The sequence below is a fragment of the Sebastes umbrosus genome, chromosome 14 (genome assembly GCF_015220745.1).
Source record: "Sebastes umbrosus isolate fSebUmb1 chromosome 14, fSebUmb1.pri, whole genome shotgun sequence".
NCBI lineage: Eukaryota > Metazoa > Chordata > Actinopteri > Perciformes > Sebastidae > Sebastes > Sebastes umbrosus.
This window is the reverse complement of record NC_051282.1, coordinates 17,165,572-17,190,571: the sequence shown is the minus strand read 5'-3', so window position 1 is coordinate 17,190,571 and position 25,000 is coordinate 17,165,572. Positions and strand designations below refer to the sequence as shown.

Below are 25,000 nucleotides of genomic sequence, written 5' to 3'. Positions count from 1 at the left end.
TACCTATGGATCTACATCCTTCAAAAAAATACGATAAGTTACGTTCTTAGCTCCCAGGAATTAATCGTATTAACTGTCCCCAAAGTCCGTACTGAACTGGGAAAAAGGGCATTCAAGTATGCTGCTCCCTCTTCTTGGAATCAGTTACAAAATTACCTGAATCATGAATGAGAGCTAGTCTCACTGAATGTCTGGAAGTAAGCACATCTGGCTGTAAATGTTTTGGATGCTGATGAATGTGTTTTCGATACCTTGTGATTCTGTAATTTGCTCTTCGTCTTTTTTTTAATATTGCGATGCTTGTTTTATGTCTGTAATCGTGTCACTGTGCTGCTGCATATCTTGGCTCGGAAACTCTTGAAAAGGATATTTTTAATCTCAATGAGTCTTTACACCTGGTTAAATAAAAAATAAAAGGGCTGCAACAAATATTACACATTTATAATTAGCATTTATAAGCAGATTTGAGTCATGGACATAAAATCGTGGTCAGAGAGCCAGAGGTCATACAAAAGGCTTTGAGTGTGAATCAGCAAGGTATGGTGTGAATTTCTAACGTCTGTTTGTTTTGAACCTCAGGAAGTGGCTGCGGTGGACGGTCTGTACAGAATCAGAGTACCTCGTGTTTTCCTGCAGGCAGACAGACCGACCGAGCGGCAGCTGGAAGGTTACCTCACAGCATTTGTCAGAGCCGTATGTATGTTTTCAATGTCTTAAAACGTTAATGCATAAAAAATATATAATTGATCATATATATAATATTCAATGTTTCCACTATAATTCTATTTCAAGCCGTATGTAACTAGATAACCCAAATCTCTCCACATAAATTAAGGATACGTAAGAATAAAGATGAATTCAGACTTGTGTAAAATCTGAAATATCTAGCCAGAGTTAATTCAATAATTCAATAATTTTCTAAAATGAGTGTAATATTGATCTAATAGATTAAACAGCATGATATCTGTCATCTGATATAAATGTGGGTGATACTAACTGGCTAACAGTGGTGTAACTCTAACATGAACCTTTATTCTGCTCTGATCCTCAGTGTGCCATGGTTGAGTCCCATCTGAGCGACGTCATCTCCCTCCACACTGACGTCTCTGGGTACCTCATCGGCGTCTCCATAGTGACGTTACCCGGAGCCTGCAGGGGCACCGAGGTTGAGGATGAAGTTGATCTTGAGGTTTTCAACACCACACTGAGCGTCATGGTTCCTGTCAATGCACCGGGGTCAGTCCTAAATGATGTATTCATGTATTTTCATTTTTCTTCCTTCCAATCTGGACTGCTTATAAAGCTCGCCTGCTTATGGTAGCACATTGTTAGCATCCATATCCGTTGCTGTCTGTATTAGTGAAATCCTCTTGGGAAGCTTTTTCAGATGTCTTTGATTCAGTTCTATTTGCCTTGGCGTAGCAGCTTTACACCATTTCCCCATAGGTAGAACAAGTCTCTCTGCACTGCTCTGCCTTTCAAATACACTATCTGTTTTGGGGTTTGTTTGAATACTAATTGCCAACTCTCTTCCAGACCTGAGACGGCTCTGTACCTTGAACGATTGGATATGGAAACTGAGAAGAAAGGGAAGAATCCACAAGAGCAGAAATCTTTCTTTGCTAAATATGTAAGTACTGAAAACTGCTGATAAGGCCAGCAGGCTGTGCCTAAAGATATACTCTGCCTTCAGTAATTGGGCTCTGATGATTGCAATGGCCCATATAGTTAATGGATACATGAAAATGCTTATTAAGCTCATAATTTTTTTTGCTCGCATCAGACCCACCATAACTTTTTCTATGCATGCAGCACATGTTAAAATATACTATGTAGGTATTTTTTGCCAATATTTGTGGCAGGAAAGTAGGAATGTCTCCTAAAAAGTGGTTGCACATTTGTTTGTTTGTTCTTCCCCTTTTCACTTTGTGGTTTATCAGGGAAAATACCCGTTCTTGTGTGTGTGTGTGTATATCAGGGGTCTCCAACCTTTTTTCCTCTGAGAGCTAATTTGACAAAATGAAAGTGGCCGAGAGCTACTCATAGCACCAACTTTTACATCGCTAATAGCAGACATCATTTTTGTCTTACTTTTATGGTCCCTTTAATAACGTGTCAGCCACCACAGTCATCGCCCCTATTACATTCCCGCAATAGGAGAAGGTTTGTTTGTGTTTTGTTAGGATGTTTGCCGCTAAACAAAGCCTCTGTTGCTGCGTTGAACCTCTTTGTCAGTTTGGTAAACAGAGACTGTTGTCTTTTAAATGTTTTCAGCTCCTTTACCGTCTCTGCTAGTAGACTGCTACCAGCCGCTGTTGTGTCGAATACTGTTTCCCTGTCCATATGTTTACCTCTACCTAAACCTGAACCAACCCTTATCCCTAACCCTAACCAAGGGGGCGGCTATCATTTTGACAGGAGGGAAACGCTATTTGACGGGGGAAACAAACTTCGACATAACACCCGAAAGTCCCATGAAAAGTTGCCGTGGTTACATCTCTTACCGACTGATTCACTGGCGCCGCAAATGAGACACACATGAGTCATTCACATTTGTGGAAAAAAAAACCTCTGTTACCCGTTCCTCATGTAAATAGTATATTTTTTGCGTCACTCGTTTAATTGACATGTGATTGGCAAATAATAATTTTGTGTCAGAAGGGGGCGGGATGTCTGTGTATTTTAATTGGATAGGATGTGTAACAGGTTTATAAAGTGACTTTGTGTCATCAGATTTATGTACATATTCTTTGAACCTTTATCGAGCCACTTAGAAACGGAGCTACTTGTTGGAGACCCCTGATGTATAGGTAACCATGGTTACCAAATTATCTTGTAGGAATACAGGCTGCATGTCGCTTATACAGATCGGGAGATCGCTTTCAATTTATGCTAAAATCATTTATATATTCTCACACAGTTCTGTGGTTGGCCTGCTTTGCTTTCACACAGTAAACAAACCGCACCAGAGTCCGTTTGGAACTGGCCCCAGACCCCCCTTTTTAGGTGGTCTTGGGCCCAAAAAGGGTGGACCACACCAGAGTTTGACAGCTGTCACACCAGCCCAAGCCCAGCTCTGTACAACTCCTGCCATACTTTCATAGTCATCCAACATTATCCTGCCTACAAAGTTACATTTTAAAATTTAGTAACATGAAAATTGGTCGTCTCTGACATTTTGAGCTGTCAGTTGGAGTCAGCTCCGTGTTTTTGAAACATTCCCGCAGAGAAGCCGGGCTTGGTTCGTCTGAGCTCTTTTTATGATCTCTGTGCTATCGTGTGTATTTTTCTGTGTTCAGTGACCTGTGTTGACTCTGTGCTGCATCCAGTGACAGTGTGCTGACTTGGTGCTGTGCTGTGTTGCAGTGGTATTTGATTCTGGGAGGTGCAATCTTCCTCATGGTCACCAATTCAGCACAGCCCCCAGCAGGGGGAGGCAGAGAGCAGAGCTGATTCCCACTGAAGTACTGTTTTCTTACTTGTGGCTTGTTCTGTCCTTCTTCTTCCTCTGTCAATTTATCTATTTAACTTCTAAGCAACATGACCAACTAAACCAACCCCCCTTGTCTCCCTCTTGTTCCCTCATTTCCGCTCTTTAAGTTTTTTTTCCAGGTTCAATGCCAAATACATTCAGACAGACTTTTCCTTAATTCAAATTACTTTATATGAGGAAGCCTCCATGCTAAACCATCAAGAAATCCTAAATTTTAATTGTCAGTGTGAATATGTTGAGCATGTGTTTGGTGTTGACCCTGAGGTTTCTTTTTTATTCTTCACACTCTCACCCACTTTTAACTTTTCTTCTGTTCAGAAAATAAATAGATGCTAATCTGGGATGACCAATCTGGGACTGATCTCTGTGATCACAGTTTAAATTTGTTGTCTTTCAAACAAATATTGTTGTATTTACTTCCATTTTTCTTTCTTGTCCTCTCCAGTGGATGTACATCGTGCCGCTCGTTCTCTTCCTCATGATGTCTGGCGCTCAGGACCAATCAGGTGGAGGAGCCGGAGGTGGAGCAGCCAATGGAGGCGGCCGGTGATCAACACACAACAGCTTCTTCTTCTTCTTTTCTTTTTGGTGAACATTTCCTGAACAATAATTCTCTTGAGCAGATTTTAATTGCTGTACATAATGCTATTTAAGTAGGATAAATGTCTGTCACACACAACTTAAAATTGTACAGCATAGAAGAGATATTGTGCCCTGCAGATGACTGCATTTTTAATACTTATATGAAAATAAAGTATTTATTACTTGACCTGCCTTTTTTGTATGTCACTCAGACTCAAGAGTTTTAGACTCTCAGCCATAGGTCCCGTTTTACTTTGAGGCTCAAATTTAGTTGTAACACCAGAAACAGTAGGCAAGGCAAGACAAATTAATTTATGTAGTACATTTCATACCCACAGTGCTTTACAGATTAGACTAGATTACACAAGAAACGAATAATAAAAGCAAGCAAAAGCACACAGTAGAAGATTCTGAAAAAGTTGAATCTGTAATATAAAACTCTAAATGAAATAGACATACATAGGCAGCAGTGTTAGTAATCAGAAAAAGGTCTGATAGTGAAGGAAAAACAATATTTATGAGATGCCTACATATGTAAATAGTGATTAACCATGATTTTTAGATGATAATATGCCCTTGAATGAAATTAAATAAAGTCACATGAAAGTGTTGGCGGTGTTTATCTTTTAGTATTTAACTTAATGGTTCTTTCTCCTGCACACCTGCCACACAGGAAACACACATTTCATTGCTGTTAACAGAAAGAGGTGGCCCAACTCAAGGAGGCCTGTGATGCAAACAAGATAAACATGTATTTTATCTAATTCCAGTAAACAATGGCCTGTTCCTGACTGGTTTCCCTCACTGAACCACTTCTGTGTCAGTTTGCCACATTTGAACTGGAAAGCCTCCACTCGGCTGTTTAATCCTTTTGAATACAGTCGGGGGTTTAGCCCGTTGGGATAAGAGCAGCTGCTGCTATCCCCCAATAAATGTCAACTGTTGTGGTAGTAAATATTGTTTATATAAACACCATACACAGAAATATTTTCCTAATATTCCTCCAAATGCTTCATGCATGTGTATATCGACTGTTTCTAGCTTCCTGTTGTCTCTCATCCCTCCTTTATTCAGCATCCTCTGATGTATTCCAGACCTTAACATTTTCATAAATCTCTCAAGAATTTTTCAAATAGGTTTGCTCCCAGAATCAAACCAGAATGTTAAATTGATTTATACATTAATAATTTAAATGTATTTATTTGATTTTGTATTTTAAAATGTATATCTAAACATAGAAAACACAAAACATTTCAAGCAATCATAAAAACACAGCGGACTACTAGATCACAGTCTGAGTGGGAAGGCTGTTTTTGCTTTACTTTTTTTATTGCATGTTATTTTATTTCTATTTCAAGCCAGGAGCCACTCAGGACCACACCATCTGTTATTCCATCACCGTCTTTTAGGTGTTTATTCTGCACAGAAAAAGCACCGTCTTTAACACAGAAATGAACAAAAGCAAGTCAAATCTTTGTAAACCAAACAATTATTGTACTTTAACTAAAAGAATAAAAAATAGCATTGAGCCCCATACCTTTAAGACAGGAGCTGATGTTTACTGGGAAGATTTAAATGCAAGGTCAAAAGGGCAAACATTAAATCCTACAAAAGCAAGCTACTTGTACCAGACAGTCTAGTCCAAACTAAAGGGCGACCTCCAGTCTGCCAGGGATCCTGACATTTGTGGGGGAGCCAATGTGGACATCTTTTTCTCCGCTCCATGCTATTGCCACCTATCTGTGTATTTATAATCATGAGTCAGGAAGAGAGATCACAGATTCAAAACAGCTTTAGGAACAGAATGTCACAAAATCCCTGTGTCAACATCGCCTATCCTCTTCCTCACATCAGTCAGTCAGTCTGGCTGTTTTTAGTCCCCGTGTCAAACTGTGAGGAATATCCTCTTATTTTAGGAGGCTCAGCACTGAGCTTCAACACTTCAGTGCCTTCTGGCCCCGTCCAATCACCAGCCAGGCCTTTCTCAGAACGACCCGCCGTCCCGCTCTGTGGTTGCTCTTCAATGTTCTCTTCTTGCTGTACAACATGAAAAATAAGGTGATAACAACAGCTGAGGGAAACGGGAGAGTTAGAATGAAGCGAGCCGGACGCCAAAAGTCATCAGTTTGTAAAGAGATCTGCGTCTGTCAGGTGGGGGGGGCGGGGGGCAGAGGTTAGACCGAGAGAGAAGCTGTATGTTTTCATGTGATATCATCAGATTAACATGTTTTGAAAGGTTTACTCCCAAACAGTCTTCTTCAAAAAACTCAACAAGCTCAGCTATTTAACTTTCAGCAGAAACCCTGATGAATCATGAGAGGCCTATCAGCAGGGACGGTGATGTATGTTCATCTACCAGGAAGCTGGGGGACATGAGACACATGATTGTGGTGATCTTTAGGAATGGAATCATGTGTGTTTGCAGTTACACTGAGACCACACACACAGTAAACACATGTTGCTTCCAACGAGTGTACAACAGACGACAGGCTAAAAGTATCATACACCTAAACATAACAATGTTACATCCAAGTAAAATGGACCTAATGACAAATTATAGTATTAGAATGACAATGCAATAGGATTTAAAAAGCTGCATGTTTTTCATCAAGTAACGTACCACTCTGCCACAGCTTCTCCATGGCCTTCAAAAACCATGATAAATCTCTTTTTGACATGTCTGTTGTACCGAAGAGAGAGTGCAAACCGTGCTATCTATCCACGTTTATTGATTCTATTTCTATACATCTTTGCCAGAAGTAAGTTTGAGTCATTTACACATCGATTGGAGTTGTGTATTTGGGAGATGCTCCGGCCGAAGTCTTACCGGATGATCGAACAACGTCTGACAACTCCCCACACCTTTCTGACGTGAGAATTGGGGGACTGACAATCGATGGTGCACCCAGTTCAAGTAGTGACTGGCCAGCTGTGCAAAGGTGAGAAAGTTGGTTTGATCTTCTCTCTCTAGCTCTCTTTTTCTATTTCTGTCAGTCTGAACAATCGAGTGCAACATTATGAATGCCTTCCAGGAAAAATAGTCCCTATATTTAAACAATTATCACGTCTTGCCCCTCTCTATGATGGCCGGCTTTTCATCCTGCCTTCAAGTGTGTCCGCTCTATAAACCCTACGCACGAAGTAGTTCTTTTTTTAGCATATCCCCACCTTAAAGCTGCAGTAGGCAGTATATTTTTGGCATCATTGGGCAAAAATTCCATAATAACCTTTCAGCATATTGTAATTCAAGTGCTCCGAGAGATAACTAGACTTCTGCACCTCCTCATGGCTGTGTTTTCAGGCTTTAGAAAATCTAGCCCGTGACGGGAGACTTTGACCAATCACAGGTCATGTCATTGAGGGAGCGTTCCTACTGGCTATGCTCCGGTCATGTGACCAGAATTTGGCGTTCCTTCACCAGATTTCGCAACGGCGGCGCAAACTTTTTCATTTTACAGCTAAACCATGCACTACAAGATGATTCTGAAAACATCTGAGGCAAGAAATAGGCATTAACGTAACATAATATTGATTCATATTTGATCAGCGCTGCCTAGTTTGACCGTTTGGTCGGAGTTTGTGAGTGAATGACAGCCGGCTCTCATGGACGGCAGCTGGACAACGGACCAGATCAGATCAGCTCTTACTGCTTGTTTTCCTCGGTGTGTGAAATCTTGCAGATGCCGTTAGGAGCACCAGAGGACAAAGAGGCACATGATTTTTTTCATGTTTCATGTACCACTGTCATATAGCGACCATTTTATAAAAATAACTTTTTGTAATCATATTTGCTCCAATCTCGCCTACTTCAGCTTTAACGCCGAAACTTAACAGAACACACGGCTCGCCGCAATGATTATATTTTTCTGTGGCCAGGAGGCGTGCTCATGTGTTTCAGGCCAGAAGAATTCCTGTCAACATGTCACAGGACTGTGGGTATTCTCTGGCCGCAATTCGCCACCAAAAGTTAAACCACCCCCAACTTTTAGTTTGGCCACACTTTGCTGTAGAATCAAATGACCAAAACTGAGCTTGCCCGCTGCAGCTTTCCATAGACACTGCATGGCAGCTCGCCGCAGGCCGCACTTCGCCACAGCTGTGGTGTGTTTTCGCCGCAAGTCAAATTACTCCGTCTCCTTTAAGCTCAGATCTGGTGTCTACCAACTCTTGAGAAAGTTATCTGCCTCTTTAGCCACTAAATGTTCCACTTTCTTCATCAGTCTACAGAGATGGGTGTTGATTCTCAGTGGATTCAGTACTACTGAACTAACTGCAACCCTTTAACCCCACCAGGACACATTTTAATTCACTGTTGATGTAAAAACTATTTGGCTTGACGTCATTGTGCAACCTTGGTTTAATCACTGTAATGAAATTAGATTGTGGTTAAAGTAACCTTTAGCCTGTTCATACCAGCAGCGTTTTTATTTATTTATTCATTCATTCATTTGAAACTTTATTCAACCAGTCAAGTCAATTAAAAACAAATTCTTATTTACAATGGCGGCCTGGCAAAAGACGAATCCCCTTGCGGGAAGAGCTAAGTAGGTTAGGCTTTTTCCTCCTCTCACAAAGCAGATGAAACTACTTGTCTCCTTCCTGTCGTTGCATCCTTGGCTTTACTCAAGGAAATGAACATCATATGAGGCTCTGCTCCTTACTCCAGCCACACACATTTAAACTGTCCTTAGCACACGTCCTGTTGTCAAAAAGGAATGCAGAAAATACAAACTAAAATGCAGAGGCCAGCAGAGGCTGTAAATCATTTGAAATGGTATGTGAATCATTTGAAATAATTGAATACTATGTAAACCCGTAACAGTTAAGTGACAAGATGGTGCTCTCATGGTTTTAACAACATGGAGAAAGGATATTAGGTTAATGATAATATAGTGAAATATTGCAGATGAAAGCATGATGGCAGACGGAGGGAGAGGTTACATACATGAAATAGGCTGCCGCTTGCATAGCAGCAGTTACTCATAAATCTCACGGCTCTCTGTCGCCTGGAGACCACCAATGTCAGCATGACAGCATGTGACAGGCAGGACAACCCCCCTCTCATGACAAGTCGTGATTTAGGAGCAGTCACAAGGTTTATGATGCACTAAAGCTGAGGGGGCCTGTTGATTTTGGCCTGTCGTTGTCACGCTGTAAATCTGGACACTTAAACCATGCACGCTTCATTAACGATGCTCTATGACTAAAATATTATGTCATAATATAATATATAGTATGTCATGAGGAATTCTACTTCTCATAGCTGCTGTGGCTTTATTAGGAGAGGAACGATCAGTGGTGGAAAGTAACTAAGTACATTTACTCAAGTATAATGTCGAGGTGCTTGTACTTTACTTTATTATCTCCATTTTCTGTTTCTGCTTCTACTCCACTACAGTTCAGAAAGAAAAATTAAATTTTTTACTCCACTACATTTATTTCACAGCTAGTTACATTTCAGATTAATATTTTACATAAAGCATATACAGTATGATAAGCTTATAAAATACAACACAAAGATTAAATCAGTGGTTCCCAACATTTTTGACTTGTGACCCCTTACAAGAAAGCACTGTCACGTTTCAACTCTAAACTATCATTGTTTCATTTAAAGAGGACCCTTTGTGCTTTTTCTCTTTTCTTTAGTGTGTTATATAGGGGTTTTTTTGCATGTAAAAGGTCTGCAAAGTCCAAAGCCCAAGGAGCTCAAAAAGAGTGTTTTGTGAAAATGAGCAAAATAGGTTCTCTTTAAATAGGTTTGTAGCCCAAAATCTTTTAGTTTTTTTAATATTTCACTAAAAGTTCTTGCAGTAGAACTTAGTTGTATTCTTCTTTCCTCTCCCATTAATCATCTCACAACCACAGAGATTTATCTGGTGACCCTTAGAAGGGGCCCGACCCCTAGGTTGGGAACTACTGGACTAAACTAACTGTATATAACGTAGTTAAAACTAGCTCCGCCCTGAGCAGCTACAACAGTAAAATGCATCTGGTGCATCCATGTAATGTAATATATAATAATATATCCGTCACAGGGGCCAACGAGTACTTTTACTTTTTTTTTTTTAACCAAGCTTTTTATTGTTACCTTAAGAAAATGACTACAACAACCTAAACCATAACAAATCAAGCAATATGTACATATGGTAACAGATAGTAACTGAAAAAATTATCATAATAAAAAATAAATAAGAAATGTAAAAAATATAATATATAAAAACTATAATAATAATAATAATTATTATTATTATTATTATTATTATTTAAAAAAAAAAATAATAATAATAATAATAAAAATAATAATAAATAAATATAAATTAATAAATAAAAAAAAATTCTCACACCACTTTCCCAGCACCTACTTATATCTCTGTGGTCCCACCCCCAAGAGTACTTTTACTATTGATACATTTATCTGATAATACTTCTATATTTTTACTGGATTTTAAATACAGGAATTTTATTTGTAATATAATATCTTTACATTGTTGTATTGATACTTCTACTGAAGTAAAGAATCTGAATTCTTCCACCTCTGCATTATTCACAATAAGTTATTAACAGCAGTTGTTTCGGAGACTTGAGTGGAATAAACACACAGTGTTCATAGTGAGAGCCGCTGAACACACTAGTGAGAGGAGGTGAGAAGGAAGAAGCACCTGCTGCGTCAATCAGAGTAGAGTTGAGAAAACTACCAGGAGAAGTCCCTGAAAAGCATCCCAGCAGGCCTCCACACATTACATCCTCACACTTATTGTATCCCCCACGCCCAATCATGCTATACATGTCACCATATAGCACCACCATGTTAACGTGTAATGAAGTAACATGATGAAAGGGCATTTAATGGGGGCCGGGGGGGTCGTTGACTGTATAATGTTATGCATAGCGCCCCTTAAACACACCCAGGGGTCAGGGTACTATTTAAGCACTCTCACTGACAGCAGTAAGCAGCAGGTGTTGAAATTAGTTTTCATGCCTCACACGGAGCATATCTGGTATTATAGGAGTCGGCGATAAGTGGTAGTTACATTTCATTAAAATTCTTCTTCTGATAGCACTCTTTCTCATGACAGGGAGTTATTTCCTATTAACTTGTATCAATTAAGACGAAACCCTCCAAACATTATCTGATTCTTTATTGCTTTTCATTTGGTGAGCATGTATTACTGACTGTTGTTGCTAATAATAAGAGACATCAGACTCTTCTCATTACCAGGGCGTCAAATACCGTTGCTTTGATATTCAATACCGCTGCACAGGGCACCATTAAACGGCAGTATAACGGCAACTCAGAGAAAGTGCTGTGGTCACGTATTTTAAAGAGCGAAAGAGACACACAGAGCGGGTAGGTCAAACAACACAGAGCTTTCATCCAGGAGACCACTGTTCGTCTCCCGTCCTGCGTTACGTTTCACTTTCACGTTACAATCAGCTGTTTGTTCGTGTCCAGTGTAAAAACATAGTCATTATAAGCCCAATGTTGTTGTTTTCCTAAACATAACTAAGTGATTTTGTTGCCTGAACCTAAGGAATTTCTTTTGTTTAATTCACAACATTAAATACGTGTTTACTGCAGCTGGAAAGAGGCACCGAGGGGTTTGAGTAAGCGTCAGTATTTGATGATTCGGGATGAAAACGTGTTGCAGGCATTTATTCAAGTACGTACAATGTTGACATATTTGTACTTTATTTGAGTATTTCCATTTTATGCTGCTTTATATTTCTGCTCCACTACATTTGCCTGATAGATACTAAGGATTTTACATAAACTTATTATATGTAGTTCTCCTACACGCTTGACACACTGGAGAAGTTTCAGTTGGTTGCAATCTGCAACCTCACTGCTAGATGCCGCCAAATCCTACACACTGGTCCTTTAACTACCAGACAGTAAAGTAGGTACAATTAAACAACCATTAAAATGCTGCTTACAGTTCATATTAATGTCACAAATCCTCCTCAGTTGTGTGTCACATTCTGCCACTCTGTCCCTCCCTCCAGCCACACTCCCACTGTTCCAAACCCATTCAGTGTTAATCTTTACCTGTCCACCAGATGTCATCCCAGATCCTGACACTCCCATCTGCCCTGCAATCACCTCGGTCTCCTCACCTGAGCTTCTCCCCACCTGCACCTCATTCCCTCGTCAGGCCCCTTCTATGTTGTTTTCAAGCTTCTGTTACATGAACCTTAGCTTTAACCTTGGCCTTGGACCTTGCACCTGCCTGCCTGTAAGCCCATATACACCTTCACATTGTACTGTCCATGATCGTCTGCATTTCCTCCTTCCTCTGCTGCTCTAATTCACCCCTGTGACAAAAGTGCTGGCACTAATCCAACAATATAAATTATATAATATAAAAGTTTGAAAGGTGCCATTCTGGTTCATGAGTCATTTTACTTTTGAGTACATTTATTGATAATACTTTTAGGTCCCGTTTACTGAGAGTGAGCGAAATCTCATGAACACCACCTGATAGCAGGTGTTTTGTTGTTTTATGTCTTGTCTATTTGATCCTTAAAGGTTCTTTATACGATATCTAGAGCATTAATATAGCAGCAAACAACTATTGTCTAAGATATAGAGGAGTAATGTCTACCTGAGCAGAAGTCACTCTCCCTTTGTGTGTTGTAATCAGAGCTTTTCCTCCCTCTGTTTACATCGTCGGACCGGCCGTCACCATGTTGAGAGCCGTGCGGAGGCAATAGATATGCTCTGAATTCCGTGTTTAGCACCTTCTAAGGCTTAAAGACCTACTAGCTTTTTCTCATGCAAATGTTAGTTTAACTTATTGCAAATGTATACATTTGTTTGACATTTGTTGATGATATTTTTTATTGTGGTGCAGACACGATATGGATCTTGTGTGTACAAGACATTAGATCCATCTTGAGCGCACAAGATCCATATCTAATGCCAACAAGATAATAACATGCGCTACAAGATTAAAAATGATATTTTTGGACTGCAGGGCCTCCGCAGAAATATTTCTAAATATTATTTCACCCAAGCTTCACTGCCCCTACCCGGGCATTAGATTAAGTAAATAAATTAAATTGAAGAAGCAAAAGATCTATGTATTTAATACTCATTGAAACCAGATTAAGTGCTTTACATGGAAAAGAAATTGAAATGTTTAAATACTTTCCAACATTTATATTTAAGAATTGATCTTTTTTCAATGTTAGTATGAAATGTGGGAGATAAAAGCCAAAATAATGACGCCTTCATTACAAATGAACTTTGTGCTCAATTAAAAGTGGTTACTTGAGACGACTGGTAAATGTCAGCAACATCTGCGCGCACAGTTACAAGCTGTTATTTTCAAGCCCTGACCACACCAGCACTTTAGTACTCTTTGCCCCAACTTCTCTGCCAGCAGCTGCTGATTGATCGCATCCGAGCTTGTCGACAGCTCTCGGTGAGTAGCTGGCTGCCTTCTTAAATACTGACTCCTCCCATACAGACACAAACACCTATAGCTTGTGTCAGGGTCAGTTTTAGCTGCAGTTTCAAAATCAGCGGCCGTTCGTTCTTGGGTCAGAGATCATCATGTTGCCAAGGTGACAAAACAAAGCATAAACTGCATGTACATGAATTCAGGCACCAACATCTCTAAATATTCCAGACATGTGGGCTCCACCTTTGACCCCCCACATTGCTGTAAAATTATCTTTCCATAACTCAAATTAGTTTGACATGAATGTGTTTGTCGGATCTGGGGTGTGTGCCTCACGCACATGCTCAGTCCATGTGTATGCAAAAGAGCGTGCATACTTGGAATATACTGGGCATTTGCTCGTCTCCACCTATCTGATCCCTAGAAAGGATCCAGAGTTTCATGTGACAGGACCGTCCCTTTGGGTGACCATTACATCCCACCAAAACCTTTACCCATCCCCTCCCTCCCACACACACACACACTCGTTCCCCCCCCCCCCCTCCGCACCTCATTTGGAAGTCAATAAGAGAGACCCTCCAGAGACTCTCAGCCACACTATCACAAGATCTCCCCGATTGATGCCAGTCAGCGCCGTGAGCACCAAGGAAATCATGCCCGTGCCCAAGAAAGCAGGTAAGAAACCATCCACACCTGAGTCTCTAGGGGGGCCTGTGAGGGACATTACAGAGTGAATGCATCACTTGTGCGTCATTTAGCATCGATACAATTAGCCTTCGCACTTATATTTCTTAGTAAAGATAGAAGTTAAAATATGTTATACTTTATTACAATTTAAGGATGTAATGTGTTTTTTTATAATTCTCTGATTGAGTAAAATTTTTGCTTTTGCTCAATACGTGGCCTCTTAAACTAAGCTCAGATTCTCATTTTCGTACTTTCCAAGATTTTTATCTTCTCTTCTTCTGCACTGAAATGAATTTGAAATAATAACTCCTTTCTTATTATTAGCAGCTTTAGAGCATCAGAGAATTCATAATCACAATCATAGTAGTTTGTTATGTTCTCTCTCTTTGTGCAACACTATTTGTAAATGTTCAAATCTTTGTCACCGCTTTAGCAGAAAAGTTATTTATTGCTTTTCACACTCTTTTATCATGTACTTCATATGCTGTTTATTTGATGCTATTAAGCCACCTCATGCTGACCATCCCTGTAAGTCAGCACCTCACCTTGGATTCTGCCAGTTTTTCTCTGGATCATCACTCATGTCAACAACGTGCATTAATGATCCTCTCCAGGAGCGGTTATGGTTTCCTCTGCACTTGTGCCATCACTTACTGAATTCGTCTTAATGTTTTAGCCTCATCTGCGGTTTCAGAGCTCGTATATCTGTCTTGTTTCATGACGCGCCTCTCTCAGCTCTGCCACTACTGCTGGTAGTTCTTCATATCAACATCTATTGTCCCTCTCTTGCTTCTTCTGGGTATTTCTAATCCATGCTCGGTGCTTCCATAACTCAGACACCCCCCTACTCCCCCTCCCAACTCCCGGCTCCAATGTTACTAATCCCTCCTCTGGCAGTGGCAGTAATGAAGTGTGAAATGCTGAACAGTGATTCAAGTCCCAAAATGTTAAAAAAAAACATTGTGTAACATACGGAATCCCGTCCTCTGCACTTAGATGTCTCCTTAAGGAATTTGAAATATCAAAACTTTGTCACCATAACTGATAGATAGTAAACTAATGTGATCAGCTAACGTTGGTTGCACTAAAATACACTAAACATAATTGAATAATGTATTTAATGTGGCAATTCTGTGCAGGAGCCCCCAGGAGGATTCACATTTTATAGATCAGTCCCTTTTGTTTTTGTACCAGCCCTTCCTCTTGAATTCTTCCTTTTCCCAGAATCCTTCATCCATCTGTCTCGCCATGTGTTTTACTTCCTTCCCATCTCCACGTCACATGTGCGCAGGGCTTCCAGCCAAGGATTCTTGACAGGAACCAGAGGGATGAGCCGGGGGCCCACGCCAACTATGTTCTTCTCTATCCCTCCACCTCATCTCACTATCTTCTGATCTTGCAGTCTCAGTGGGATGTTTTGAACCTGATCCGCACAGATAATGTAGCTCTGTCCCACTGTGAGGGGAATCTGGGGATGGAAAAACGGCCGTCCAAAGCAAACAACCTCATCAAGATCCAACGTTGACCTTTTGGCAGGCTGTTCCTTTAAACATGTGCTCGGGAGGACGTAACTTTTTGTATCTTCTCGTTGCTGTGATTCCACAGAGATCTTTTGTCCTTTTGAAGTTACACACTAATCCAGCTCAGTTACTTGACAGTTTTTTCTCCATCAGCTTCATCATCCAATATCCCTGACTTGATTCATGAGGTGTCTTCTTTATGGTCCCTCTGCCTTTAAATATTCCAAAGCCTCAGACCTCACTCGTGCATCCTACTCCATCTCCTCCGTGTCTTTAATGCTGTGATGTCAAATCATCAATCATTTCGACGAGGCGTTTATCTCTGCGAGGCTTTCCTGTTGATCCCGCTGAGCTTGGACAGGCATCCGCCAGGATTTAACCTTCACAACGCTGACTGATCTCCAATCACCTACCACACTTACTGCCAGCCTGATATCTCACTCCAAGGTCGCCTGAGGTCAGGGTGATCACCTCATTCCCCTCAGATAGAAGCCAGAAACATTTTACACATTTGGAGATGGATATATTATACGTCTGTCTTCTCATCTATCCTCAGTAATTCTTCTTAATGCCTGGATTGAGTCAACACTATTCCCCAAGACGTGTCTCACCTGCTGCGTTCCTTTATGGACGAGATCAGGACAGAGAGACGGATGAAGTGATCTGTCACCAGCGTCTTTCTGCTCCAACAATCTCTAAAGGCAACATGACCTTCACTCTCTGTCCTGCCAAATCTGTCCTCCTCTCCTCCTGCTCTGTCCATCTGCTGGTCAGATTGACGCCGGGCCTGCTGCTGAACTCAGTGAGGACACGTGGACAATCTCCAAAATCTGCTCTGTAATTAGACCCTTAAGCCTCAGTAGGGTCCAATTAATATTTCTGCATGCCCAGTCAATTATCACATTTTCTGGTCTTAGTGGCTTCAGTCAGGTAATTGTGTTCGACATAATGGTCTCCTGCATAACAGTAAGGCCGTATATATATTTAGATTTTTAATTACGGCGCAGTATTTTAGACTTTTAAAGGGGCAGCCGAGGATGTCTGCCTTTAAAGCTTAAAGTTGGCCCTCTCACAACACATTCGGCACACTTAGAAGAACCGCAGGCTAACACGATTCGGGGAAAGCAACGCCACCCCCTTGATCACATCCTGCAGATGTTATATACCAGACTCCCGATGTTTCCTCCTGGTTGTAACGCTGCTGGTGTCCCCAGCTGAGGGTCAGGCAGGCTGAAGAGGTTATGTTTCCTCAGACTCGCACATGTCACCTGATAAATCATCCCACCTGAAAGACGCTGACAGGAGCACCAGACATTAAATGTCAGAATATGCAGCACGTAACTGCTTTGATTGGACTATTACTGTACAATAATATGGCTTTTTACAATAATGTAAATGTCATGTAGTGATTGGTTGTGCAGGGTTATCGCAGGTCATATAGCTTTTTAAATCTGTGACTTTAAAGCTAATTTCTTTGTGCTCTTCCTGAGAGGGTGAAAACTTTATCTGATGGTATTTTATCCTGATTATCATCTGCTTCCATTCTGTTCAAACTGTTTTTTATTAAATCACTAACAAAGTGAACTATAAGCAACCACAGTTATTGTTGCAAGAACAACCTTAAACCATGTGGCACTCCAGCATTTCACCCGCAAATTGCCAAACGTTGTTTAAACCCACAAACATTTATAGATATTTAAAGGGTCAGAATGTAGTATTTCTATTAGCAGAAATGAAATATAGAGTAATATTAATAAGAACGTTTTCATTAGTGTAAAACCACCTGAAAATAAGAATCGTTGTGTTTTTTAGTTTAGAATGAGCCCTTTATATCTACATAGGGAGCAGGTCTCTCTTCACGGAGTCCGCCCTGTTGCTCCGCCATGTTTAGTTGCCCAGAACGGACAAACCAAACACTGGCTCTAGAGAGAGACTTTCGTGTTTTTAATGTTACCTGAAGGCCACAGTGGTTCTCTGACACACTTGTGCAACTGCGGTAGAATATAAAACCGTGGTACGGTCAGCCGCAGTCTGACTTTGTTGCTCCTAAAGTAGTGTTATTATGGTAAGGATGGCCTCTGAATGAGGTGAATAGCGTTACCACGTATTTGCACTCAACGGCTCACGTTACCACAATCCTGGAAAGGGAGGAGTGAGCGGAGGTGTACTCAGTTGGCTGCAATCTGCAACCACACCACTAAATGCCATTAAATCCTACACACTGTCCCTACACAAGAGAAAAGCATATGAAATGACAATGTAGAATCTGCTGGTATGATATAGCAATAAAACTATGTGATCTTGGGTTTAAATATTTCTCTTAATTTAACCAATACATATATTCAATGAGAGTTGGAACAAGCTGATGCAGAATCATATATATGTGATATTCTCAAACTCAGTGAGAACTGAACATTTAACATTAAAAACTGGTGGTTATAATATGCCTTATATTAAGTATAGAAAGCCTGTTCTCAGGCCCACTAATGCATTTACTACACAGCATGAGCTATATGGAAATCACACTTTGAAGCGCCCTTATATGGAATCAGGAGAATTGAGGCTGTTCTGTCTAAATTTGGCAATAGCAAAGGACACAGAAAATGAGCTAATGTGGTGATGTAACATAATCTGGTAGTTGAGTAAGAGCGATGAGTTAGTTATCCGTGTGAAATGTGAGAAACAGTAACTTGAGCGTGGAAAACTTATTTATGCAGAGGGGGGACAGATGATGACCTGACCGGCCAGTATTGGATCACAGTTTTCTCCGAATGTCAGAAGACAGAGTGACTCACAGACTGGAGGAGGAACAAACAAACAAACAGAGATTATACCCACTACATGACAAACATGCCCGCGGCGGTGTGAAGTAACAGCATCATACAGAAATACTCTGAGAATTAGACTCCCTGCTGTCAGTGGCAGGGATGTGTGTCCTCCTCAGATGGATGCTACGGCCTCCAGATTCCTTATGTAGAAACCTAAAACCCACATAGCACACATCCTCCTCTGTGATCTACTGTATATGTTGAGAGTCGTAGGTGATTTACTGTTGATCAACCGCAGCCTGACGGAAGCATTGATGAAGGGAGAGGCTACAGAGGAAGATGAGAAGCTTTAAAGGAGCTGACTGAAGTTTACTTGTCGGTGCCACCCTGAAGAGTGTTGAGCATTAAAGAAATGTGTTAAAGAAGTTCATATGAGGCCATCAAACATATTCTATATACAGTGGTGGAAGAAGTACTCAGATCCTTTGGCCTTTGATCAAGAATGGTGTATAGACATTTTTACATTATCTTATTCACAAATTTTATTATATTTAAATTGTACAATTTTATTCTATTTTGGTTTTATTAATAAAATAACAATGAAATAGAGTAGAATTGTATTGTTATTTTATAATGACATTTTCATTGCATTTAAGTTGTAAACATTTTATTATATTTAATCATTATTTTATTTATCACTTATTTTATTGTATATAAGTTGTATACTTTTATTCTATTTTATCGTTATTTTATTAGTCACTTATTTTATTGTATTTAAGTACTTACATTACATACATTATTATATATATTATTGCAGTGAAATGACACTCTATGTTTTTCTTTTGCAGGAAGAAAGAACAGCAGTGGTGTAGAAGGTAAAGAGCATCATGGTGTATTACTCTTCGGAGGTCTTTATTGTACATCACCAAAGAATAAAGAGAACTATTCATTACTTTAAATAGATGGTGTCATGTAAATGTGATTATCCATTCATGATAAAGTTGAATATTATTATTCCCTTTTAATTCTCTTATTATCTCTCCTCAGAGAACCTGCCGCCGCCATACGAGCCAAATATCCCTGAACCCACCACCAGGGCTGACTTCATGAAACGTAACGGTTTTTTCATTTTGTTTTCATTTTAAATGTCATATGTAAAAAAAAAAAGAAACCAGTTTTGATACTAATTGATGCCACACAACATGAAGTCAAGCTATTAGTGGAAACTAGAGTGTGGAGTCTTTAGTGTGCAAAGATAAATATAATAAATTAAACAAAAAACTATTTAGAAAGTAAATATTTAAATTCAGGTTTAAGGCAATAATTCATCTTTAAGAAATAATAATTAAATTAAATTATTTATTTATACTAATAAATGTAATGTAAACACTTTTGTTTCCTGGGTCATTTGAACACAAATTGAATAAGCCTAGTTAAATGTAAATATAATAATACATTTTTCCTCTCAGATTGGCTGCCGCTTTCTCTGGATGATAAAACTGCACAGAAACTGTTGTGGATTTCAGAGGGCGGGGCCAAGGTGGCCCGCACGTCAGATGCAGTCTGCCCATATCCCAACAGACCTGAGAGATATGAACACTCTCCACAGGTAGGCCTGCCTCTGGTCATGAGGTTAGGGAGGAATCACACCTACAGTGTTGTCTAAATCGTAGACAAAAGTTATCTTTCTTGTATGTGTTTTTTATTGGGTCACACTGTCCAATTACAACCAAACCAATGCTTGTAACTCAGTCACATGGACACATGTTGCTCAGTAATTGGACAGGTTTGACAACATCTCAGGAGACTGAGATGAGGAGACTAAAACAATACGTTTAATTTAACTTTAAATGTAGCTAAACACAATGGCGCTGTAATTTCTATGCAAAATTTTACGTATTACACCCTCAGTTCATTTAGTCATGTTAGGCTGTCCAAGCAAGAGGATATACTGGCTGTTAGATGTTAAAATCAGTCTCCAGTGGTGGAAGAAGTAGCCAGATCCTTTACTTAAAGGGGATATATCATGAAAAACTCACTTTTTCAGTACTTGTGCACATACATTTGGGTATCAGGAGTGTCTCTCTGGACCTTCGGCAAGAGTGTTTGACCAAAACGTCTGATCAATAAATGGGGATGCTGCTGAACAAGAGCAGTGTGCGGGATCTTCTTTTCTCAAGACTCGTGATTCTTTCCAACACACCTGCATCTGAGATTGCTGGATGTGTGAATATCTGCTTTGAAAAAACTATAAAATATCAGAAAAATGCTCATTATAAACTGTGAGTTTAATGGTACACTTATTTTATTTATAATATGCATAACTTATTTTACTTAAACTTAAACCTGCACATTAATTCCATGTTAATAAAGTAATCGATAAATCATTTTGTAAAACTTTGGACTGTAGCTGCTGTGTGCCTCCTCCATTGTTTAGGTGCTGTGTAAGGAGGGTGTGAAGAGCTATCGAGGGTACTGGGAGGTGGACTACGATGGCTGGGTGGTGATCGGGGTGATCGGTGAGAACGCACCCAGGAAGGGCCAGGACCCTCGCGGCCCCTGCGGCCTCGGAGAGAACATCAACTCCTGGGGCGCCGGCTGGTCTGGCTCCTGCTACCAAGTCTGGCACAACAGCGAGAATGTGGACGTCCAGCTCCCCCTGACCTCCACGATGGGCATCTACTTGGACCAGCCCGCCGGCATCATCAAGTTCCTCGCGGTGGACGGAGAGGAGGTGCGGCTGATTCACAAGTTCAAAGCCGACATCCAGGAGAAGGTTTTCCCCGGGTTCTGGGTTGGCACAAATTCGTTCTGCCTCATTCGGAAAAATGATCAGTGACACAGTTGAGGGTTGAGCATGAAGGGAGGGATGGGTGGGGGGTCAAGTAGTAAGTAGTAAACCTAAGAAGGTGTCGGGAAAGGAGATGGAGAGCTTGTGATGTTTGGGGAACAAGTGTTGGAGTTATAAAGCAGAACGTTGTGGCATCTTTGTTTGCTTTCTCTGATTGCATGAAGAAAGGTTATTCATCTCATATTATATCCAAAGATGGCTACTTATTTAATTTACTATTGCGTATCTATTTATGTATTTTATTTAAATTAGTTTTAGGCAATGTTTTGTATGTTTTTTTTAACACGCAGGACTTTGCATGTACTTGAGTGCTTGTTTAACTTATCTTTTTTTATGTGCTGAATTTAGTCATTAAATTCAAGTATTGTGTAAAAACACTGATATTGCATTATTTCTGTGTGATACTGTATATCAGGGCTGAGCAGAAATCAGATCACTTCTTAACTTCAGTAGAGTACTGAGGCCCTCTAGAGGCCTTTAATAATATTACATCCTCACACACAAATATACGACGAGTCTTTTTCTCTCTTGGTGTTGCTCCTTTATTTGAAACAAAAGTACTTAACGGAACATTTTTATTGTTTTTGAAATGTCAGAGATGGACATTTGTTCCTTTCAAATCTCTTTCTCTCTCTCTCACAGTCACTTTCTCATTCATTCGGTCATTTCATCAAGATATCTGGAGCAAAAAAAAAAAAAAAAAAACTAACTCAGTATTGATTTACAATCATTCTATCAGTCAGTCATTCATTGGCAAAAGTAAAAGTACAAATAGGCATGTTATGAGGAGGTGCTGGTGTCCTCCGCTCACATTTTGAAAAGCCACAAGCTTCATGTTAATAAACCATTTCTCTGGTTTCTACCCCTTGAAGGAATAGACTGGTGTTTTTTGCGGGTGGGGGGTGAACGTCAACAACTGGCCTGTTGGTCGACTTACCCAGTAGATAATAGGAGCATGCAGGGAAACATCCATGTATTCCTGGGAGATCACTGGCTCTTGTGCTTCATGTTAAAACTTCAGCATATATAATAATGGCAGGGCCATGAGCTAGAGCTGGGAGATGGTTAGCTTAGCTTAGCATAAAGACTGGAAGCAGGGGGAAACAGCTAGCCTGGCTCTCTCTGAAGTTCACAAATACACCTGCCAACACTTTTAAAGCTCACTAGAAACACAAAGAGACATACGGAAATGTCAAAATGTAAATTTTAAGTGGAGTTACATGTAATGTTGGCAAACAACACCCGGGATCATACACAGATTGTTTCCTTGCTCTTCTCAGTTTGTCAACATTACGTGAATGCAGCTTGTAGCCAGAGACGCTGGGCAGATGGACAAGCTGTCAAGAAATAGTTACAGGATGTAACTTGTTAGTTTACATTACTGCTTGTGTACCGAAAAAAAGTATGCAACACGTTAATTAATGAGCTTTAGAGGTGTTGGCAGGTGTATTTTTGAACTTCAGAGAGAGCCAGGCTGTTTCCCTCTGCTTCCAGTCTATGCTGAGCTAAGCTGACTGTCTCTCAGGTCTAGCTCACGCACACAGACATAAGAGATTAAAATGTTAAAACTATTCCTTTAAGCTGGTTTTATATCATGTTTCAGGAGCGTGACCAAACTGCCACTCTTTGCCATGTATCGTTTAAGGTAAAATAGCATTTAGCATGCAGCACTGAGGCCAACAATCGACCGGGTACAGATGGCTGCTCCCCAAATTCTCATCAATTCACAAGTGATTTTACCAAAAGGGCAAACCTTATCTGCACACAAGGTGCGTAACAATTAGCCAGTTAGCCTACTATACACCCTGTTTTAGTGTCCTTGTTGGTCAGTGCAGTGGGGGCTACCACACACACGTCTTGAGGTCCAATCCTAATGTAGTGTTGTGGGATGTGTAGTAGCTGGTATTGTGACATGTGTAATGACGAGGTGGGAGGGGGGGTGTGGTGTTGAAAATGTTATTAGTGTTCATAACAACATTTCTTTCTCCTTCGAAGCATGTGCCGTTAATTTTGGTTAGTGAGAAATAAATGGAGGTACTAGCTTTTACGCTGTTTCACATCCTGCACGTCACATCTGCCAACCGACCCGGGTCTCCTACCGCCACGACGACCTTCATCTCTCCCTCTATCCCTTTCTCTTTCTCTCTACTCGCCTCACTCTCAGTGCTTGAGGGAGAAGTCCCCTGTGTTGAGACGGGGCCGAGGCAGGGCCCCAAACATTTCCGTCCCATCATTGGCTCCGGGGGCCAGCAGGGCCTTCATACTGGCAGCGATGTGATCCAGGTCAGCACAGCCCACCTGAAAGACAAACCCTCATGTTAACATGACACAGGAGGGAGTACACAGCCACTGGTATGGTTGATACATCCAAGCACTTTTATATATATATATATATATATATATATATATATATATATATATATATATATATATATAAGGTGGTTAAAAAGGAGAACATCTGGACCGAAATGAAATGAACTCTGTTTGTGTGCTAACTTCTTGTCGGATTGTTTTTCATTCTCGATTTGTAAAATATTTGCCCGGTACGACCTTGCACAATTGTCACACACACTTTTACGGTCACATGAACTGACGGAGCGGTCGTGGTCATTAGTTGGCGCATCAGAATACTGACAACTGAATAGTTGCTTTGTCTTGGTCTTCAGACAGCATGAAATATGTCAACTGAAAACTAAAAAAACAACAGCTCGCTTGATTATCAATTATTTTATTTTCTAACTTTCAGGATGTCTGCTTTTGAATTCAAATCAGGGTGATGGAAACTGATTACATAGTAAACATTCTTCCAAGTTAACTTGCTCCGCAGCAGGATAAGTTACCATGGTGATCTACCCTTGTTCGAATTAAGTCAACTTCATGTTATCAAATTTGAGTTGAGCGCAAAGACAGCTGGTTAACCCACTAATCTCCTAGCTGTCCTCGACCACAGACATTTTGAGTCGACTAAAACTCATACAATTTTGATGACTAATCGATTAGTTGATTTAATCGACAGATCTGTAAAATTGAGTTTCTCCACAAAGAATCGAACAAAATCACCACTTATCTTGCGTTTACCAGAGATGCTCTCATAGGTTTCTTATGAATAAGTCATTCAGCATGAAAAAAGCATAAAAAATGACTAATCAGCTACAACCAACACCAAAACAACCGATTAATCGACTAATCGACTAAGAGGGGGCAGCCCTATTCCCAGAACATTTTAATCTTTGCACGCAAACCAGCAGCTATGCCTTTTTGTACAATTACATGTGCTCACCCGTTCTCCACTGTTGCCTTCTCCTTGAGCTCTGCCTCCTCTGCAGCCCCACACGGGCACAGATACAGGCAGCGAGCGGGCCAGAGCCATGGGGTTGGCATGACGGGACGAGTACGCAGGCAGACCCATAGACATGCCACGCGTCGGCGGAGGAGCATCCTCGCTCAGAGAGCCTGTCAGGTAGAAAAATGCATGTGAATAATGCACCAATGTGGATCCGAGCACAGTATGTGACTACCTACAGTAAGCACGCCAAAATCTTACCATCAGTGCTCTCCTCCTCCCCGTCGGACTCGAAGAACGGCTCGCAGTCCCTTGACAGAGAGTCCTCGTCCATGGAGAAGACACCTGAAGCAAAATGATGAGAAATCCTCAGTGTGGATGCACATCAAAGCATTTAGATACACAGATGAAC

At 40.5% G+C, this 25,000-nt stretch overlaps 3 protein-coding genes across 4 annotated transcripts in view; 2 read left to right on the top strand and 1 right to left on the bottom strand.

Moving 5' to 3' along the window:
• emc10 (ER membrane protein complex subunit 10) overlaps window positions 1-4,262 on the top strand; it is a 6,673-nt gene extending 2,411 nt beyond the window's left edge. The window contains exons 4-8 of one of the 2 annotated variants that reach the window (XM_037793173.1): window positions 580-693; window positions 1,052-1,236; window positions 1,537-1,630; window positions 3,367-3,464; window positions 3,939-4,262. In XM_037793173.1, the coding sequence (XP_037649101.1) occupies window positions 580-693; window positions 1,052-1,236; window positions 1,537-1,630; window positions 3,367-3,453 (480 nt within the window). In that variant the 3' untranslated portion in view covers window positions 3,454-3,464; window positions 3,939-4,262. The remainder of the gene's footprint in view (window positions 1-579; window positions 694-1,051; window positions 1,237-1,536; window positions 1,631-3,366; window positions 3,465-3,938) is intronic. The other variant, XM_037793172.1, reaches the window with a different exon arrangement.
• Window positions 4,263-14,023: 9,761 nt separating this feature from the next.
• zgc:195001 (uncharacterized protein LOC567531 homolog) lies at window positions 14,024-21,682 on the top strand. The gene is made up of 5 exons (XM_037791924.1): window positions 14,024-14,154; window positions 19,303-19,329; window positions 19,502-19,567; window positions 19,924-20,063; window positions 20,892-21,682. Exons 1-5 carry the CDS (start codon window positions 14,100-14,102, stop codon window positions 21,291-21,293), a joined length of 690 nt encoding a protein of 229 aa, XP_037647852.1. The 5' UTR covers window positions 14,024-14,099; the 3' UTR covers window positions 21,294-21,682.
• Window positions 21,683-21,823: 141 nt separating this feature from the next.
• akt1s1 (AKT1 substrate 1 (proline-rich)) overlaps window positions 21,824-25,000 on the bottom strand; it is a 5,378-nt gene continuing 2,201 nt past the window's right edge. Inside the window, exons 4-6 of the mRNA XM_037791923.1 lie at window positions 24,850-24,933; window positions 24,586-24,758; window positions 21,824-23,603 (exon numbers count right to left, since the gene is read on the bottom strand). Coding sequence (XP_037647851.1) covers window positions 23,466-23,603; window positions 24,586-24,758; window positions 24,850-24,933 — 395 coding nt within the window. The 3' untranslated portion in view covers window positions 21,824-23,465. The remainder of the gene's footprint in view (window positions 23,604-24,585; window positions 24,759-24,849; window positions 24,934-25,000) is intronic.